This window comes from Aplysia californica, unplaced genomic scaffold (genome assembly GCF_000002075.1).
Source record: "Aplysia californica isolate F4 #8 unplaced genomic scaffold, AplCal3.0 scaffold00893, whole genome shotgun sequence".
Lineage (NCBI taxonomy): Eukaryota > Metazoa > Mollusca > Gastropoda > Aplysiida > Aplysiidae > Aplysia > Aplysia californica.
In genome coordinates, this window is record NW_004798163.1 from 195,066 (window position 1) to 200,591 (window position 5,526).

The window sequence follows — 5,526 nt, forward strand, 5'->3', positions numbered from 1 at the left end:
GAAGCTGAGAATGTTTCGGAATGTTCTATGGTCTGCTGGGGTAATAATATAGTGTAAAGCGCATAGAGCCTGCTGTTGAGCGGGGATATGCGCTATACAAATGCTATCTATTATTATTATTATTATCGTCGTCGTTGTTGTTCTCGGTCTTTGCTGCTGTTCAAGTAATGCCGTTGCCGTTGCCGTTGTCCTTGTTCTATAAATTGTATTTGTTGTTGTTATTGTTGTTGTTATTGTTGTTGCTGCTTCTGCTCTGCTACTTGTTGGTATTGTTGTTGTTGTTGTTGTTAGTGATGATGATGTTGTGTTATTTTTGTTGTCGTCGTCGTTGTGTGTTGTTGCTGTCATTGTTGTTGTTATTGTTGTTGTTGTTGTTGTTGGTGGTGGTGCTGTGCTGCAGCTGCTACTTCTGCTGCGGCTGCTGCTACTGTTATTGTTTATCATTGTCATTATGATATTGTCATTTGTTACGTCCCCAGGCAACAGAAAACGGATGAGCAAATTTGCCAGACGAGGTCCACTTCACAGAACCTGAGGACAACTTGCGACCAAAACACACTACCGTGGAGCATGCAGTTGAAAATACAAGTGAGAATAGAATACACCTTTAAAGGAGCCACGGTGTCCTAACTCATGGAAGGCGTGCCTTCTGATCATTTGACTAAGTTTGAAGACATCCCGCCGCTTCAGGACACATTCATAATCATACAGATCTTTCAATTCTGCTTTCTTTAACTGAAATTTAAAACAAAGACAGGCAACAACATGCATCAGCAAATTCGTGTTCCTGATGTGTGTACGATGATTTTAAATGTGCCACAACATTGCTTTGCCTGCTGCTAGATCGGACATAATATTATATGTGAGACGAGCTGACAAAATGAGTTACTTCTCACAATCCACAAATGGAGATATTAGCCCAAAATCAACACTAGGGCCAAATTAGTCGATTTTCTATTGATGTCATATTCTTTAAGTATAACATGCCTTATATTATTTCATAGTTATAAATTGTGAAAACTTCACCTATAAGCGTGATGTATTGATTTACATAGGGCTCGGATCCGAGAAGTAACTCATTTAGTCAGCTCCCTTCACATATATTATGCCTCCTACTCCTACGTTTTTAAAGAGAACCGAAACTTTAAAAAAATACGCGTTTGCGACTTGATTTTTTAAAAAAGTTCGATGATGCACATCACCATCTCTTGAGGAGAACGTGTTCATGTTCTTCGATGTTTTGATATGGCTTTGTACTTTGTCGCTAGGCACAAAGGACATGAATTCGATACCTACGTTGCGAACTCCCTCTGTTTCGGTACCTAATTGCTGTCTCCTATTCGACATTTTCAACAACCAATCAATAGCCCTGTGGATGTGGAAGCGAGGTTCTGTTTCATTTATGTATTATTGTTGTACGGATTTCTGCTTTACTTGAAGAGTCTTGTAGACGACCGACCTCTGTAGTAGGCCTACATTGTTTAGAAGATGTAGATCTAGATTTAATTTCCACATGGCACACTTTTAATCGAAGATATAATATTATTATCTCCGTTTTTCTCCAGGGATGCGGCATTCCACTCAACCCGATTTGGCCCCTGACAGACGGGGTTTAAGTGCCTGTTTGCATCTTAACTATCTAAATAGTGTCAGCGAGGGTTTAACATGTTAATGTTACCCGCACCCCCTTTATTTTTTTTCTTTAAACAACAACAAACAAAAGAAAACAAAAGAAAAAAAAAAGAAACCAGAAAAAACCATGGCCTTCCCAAACACATTCCACTTTCCTCCAGGACTGTGAGAGTCGGGCAGATTTCCTGGCCAGTCGTAAGGAACAAGTGGTCACCGACCTGACCTCCACGTCACAGGAGCTACAGCAGTTTGACCTGGACGTGGAACCCACACTTCTGCTGTTGGTCAGGGTGTTTGAGCTACATCAAGACAGGTCAGGATATTAACAGTCTTCTTGGGCGCTTCCGGATGCTTAATAGTTCTGAGCGAGAAAAGAATACCAAGGAATAGATCATGGTAGTGCATAAACATGTATAACAATAACAGATTTCATGTAAGCTTGTCAAATGATTTGTATGTTTTACGTCTATTCCACACAGCTGAGATAATTTTAAGAGGTGATGTGATTCGACCATGCTTGATTAGGCCAACCCGAGCTAAGTGGGGTACAGCATTCCACCAGAAAAACGAAGTTCTCGATAACAATTAATAGAGTTCCCTAAGCGGGAATCGAACTCACGTAGATCTTGTACAATTAGAAAATGCCAGTATAAGTTTTAACTGTGTCTAATTAAGGCTTGTTGTGCTCCACTTTAGCTAAAGAATCTCCGACAAAATTAATATGATGTGTATCTGTTTCAGTCACGACTCTTCGCTACGAAATGGTTTCCATCTTCTTAAGGCAGTGTCTCTCCGCGACCGACATCTGCTAGAACAATTCCAGCAACATCCGACACACGCAGCCATTGCTCTGGACGGAGAAGAAATCTGTGATGTCGCCAAAGTCTCGAGAGAGAATAACGTCCTTTCACCATTTCAGGAACGCCTACAAGGATTTACACGAATATCTGAACCAACGAGTTCTAAAGCGAATTACTTTGAGCAAAAGTCTAACGTATCCAATACACGTGATGTTAAAGACACTCTTCTTCACTCGTCGTCTAATGTCTGTCTCACTGAGAAGACGGAGAACATACCTGTGGGTGCAGGAAGCGAAAGGGATTCCAAAGGTTTGCAGGTGAGTAACGAGACGCCCGTGGCGACCGAGCTGGGTTGCCATCAGAGAAACAAGGCGACCATGACGGCCGAATTGGGTTACCATGATAGTGACAAGGCGACCGAGTTGGGTTACCATCAGAGTGACCATCAGAGTGACAAGGCGATCGAGCTCGATTACCATCCGCGTGACAAGGCAACCATGACGACCGAGTTGGGTTGCCATCAGAGTGACAAGGCGACCATGACGACCGAGTTGGGATACCATAAGCCTAAGGACGATTTGTCTCCAGCCACACTCGGCGAGGGTGGCGGAGATTCGTCAATGTGTAAAACCACAACGTCACAACCAGAACGGCAAACTGTTGATCTGGAGCAGAACTCTGATGTGGAATCGGTCAAATCAGACTCACCGTGCCACAGATCAGTTGCATCGGAATCCTCAGGATGCAGGGATTCAAACATTAACCATTTCCACTATGTGGAGCTTCCCCACGATCTGAACCCAGGGTCTTCCGTTCGTCCTACACCTCGGAGGTCCAGCATGTCTACAAACTTGTGCGACCGGAATGGCGTAAACAAATGTGTTGATGTCTTGGACTATTGCCATGAGGAGAGCCTCCAGGCGAGCCAGGACATTGTGGAGATGTATGAAGGGAAACCGACCGAGCAGACGAGAATTATCAGCAGAAAAAAGTCAAAGGCCTTCGCGGATCAGAACAGTGGTATCAATAGTCTCGTGGGTATGTCTTGCTACCGGAATATCGAAGGAGAAGTTTTAGAAAGCGTGGACACAAATCAAGCCGCTCACATAGAAAATGAGGCTTCCCTGTCATTAACCCTGAAGAGCGGCGAAGAATTTCCCCGAGAAAAGAGCGACTCTAACACAACAGAATCACTTCAGACCGAGGCACTGATTGCAAAGTATGCGGATAGTTCGGTAACTGGGCGGCAGAAACACATTCCTTACAAGTCTGAATTTTTAATGAATGAATCCCGAACTGCTAGCGTGAATAAGGAACCGAGGCCACGAGATCCTCTAGCGAGTTTTGACGATATGGACGAGAGAGGAAGATGCTCTTCGCAGTGGGTCTGTGGTTTGCCGGCTATGAGTAGTGAACATTCCCAAGAATATGATGAGATGCGGACCTCGAGTCTTCTCGGGAAGTATATGTGGTCGCACAGGAAGTCCCCATATCTCAGTAAGAACTTCAACAACAGTGAGTTCGACTCGTCCAACGCCGCCACCGTTGCTTTGCCCGAGAATGGCGACACTTTGGAGTTTGAGCAGTATCACAAGTCCCCGAGTCAGAAGTGGAGTCGACAGAAAGTGAAAGTTTGCGCTGTGAAACCGCTGACTCCTGGCTTGGATACTTACAGTTGGTCAACGGAAAGTGACGGCGATAAAGCCAGTTGCTCTAAAGGAAGTAATACCGACGAGGATGCTTGTGTTGTCACAGCTGAATCGCAATGTAAGCCCTGGGGAAAAGATACAAACTCCCAAGAACAGCTAAATTCTGAAAAGACGGAGCCGAAACAGTTATTGATTCAAATAAAAAACACCAAAGATTCCACCTCAAGCATAGGGTACACTTGTTCAGAGCATGAACGCAGAAACGGAGAAGACACTGGGAGTATTAACCAGAGCGCCGTTGAAGAGGGACTTCTCTGCCCTCTTTCATCGCATTGTGCAACAATAAATACTTTACTGGACACTTCTCCAGACCTACCTCGGATTGTGAGCTCCGCTGAATATCCCCAAACTGTGAGCTTTCCAGAATATCCCCAGACTGTGAACTCCCCTGAACATCTACAGAGTGGGAATACCCCAGAATATCTGCAGACTGGAAGCTCCTCAGCTCCTTCTCAGAGTGGTTGTTCCGTGGAACATCAGCAGGGCGGGAGTTCTCTAGAACATCTTCGGAGCGGGAGTTCCCTAAGATCTCTTCAGAACGGGAGCGCCTCAGAACATCTTCAAGCCATGAACTCATGGGACTATAACCAGACTGGGAGCTCTCTAGAATGTTTGGCTAAGACTGGGAGCTCCCTAGAGCATCCTAAGAGCGGGAGCTTCCCAGAGTATCCTCAGAGCGGGAACTCCGCAGGGTGCTCTCATTCTGTCTACGACGAAGAGGATCCAACATACAAGTACAGAGCCATGTGTGTCAATGGCATCAAACAAACACAAAGGAGGGGAATAGTGGTGAACTCAATAAACTTTGAGAATGCTTTGCCAAGAAATCACGCTAACGGGGTCGTATACGGGAGCCCGATCTCGCAAAGTTCATTAAAGCTGGAGAAAGAAGTTGACAACTCGTTAGTATCGGGTATTTTTATCCCTCAGTTTCAGAAACTGCGTAGTCCTTTCGGGCAATGGCTGTGGGGAAGAGAGGATACCATAGATAGACTAGCCAGAATAAACGCATACGTGGATTATTATGATTATGAACCAATGCCTAATATAGGAACTGGCATCAGGGCTGAAGGATATTCGCCATTGTTGAGTTCAAGGTGGTCTCAAGTTCATAGCACGCCTTTGTCCACGTCATGTTCCTTCCTCGACGCATGCTATTATCGCAGTGGTCGATTTGATGGCATAGAGCACGAACAGGGGGAGGGCGCAGATGGAGGGCAAAGGTCAAAGAAAAGACAGAAGAAAGTGAGGTTCAGCAATGTGGTAAGCTATGACACGCCTTGACAAGGATCATCAAAAGTGAAGGCGCCTGATGAGAGAGACGTTTCTCAACTCCCAGAAGAAAGAAAATGAAAGTGGAGATCGGTGGTGTTTGTGTGTGTGTG

The 5,526-nt window shown here is 44.8% G+C and overlaps 1 protein-coding gene across 1 annotated transcript in view; it reads left to right on the forward strand.

The window, feature by feature from the left end:
* Positions 1-5,517, forward strand: part of LOC106013436 — a gene marked incomplete in the record, with an annotated part of 8,547 nt that extends 3,030 nt beyond the window's left edge. The window contains 3 exon segments of the mRNA XM_013089198.2: positions 480-588; positions 1,794-1,945; positions 2,374-5,517. Coding sequence (XP_012944652.1) covers positions 480-588; positions 1,794-1,945; positions 2,374-5,425 — 3,313 coding nt within the window.
* Positions 5,518-5,526: the final 9 nt, after the last annotated feature.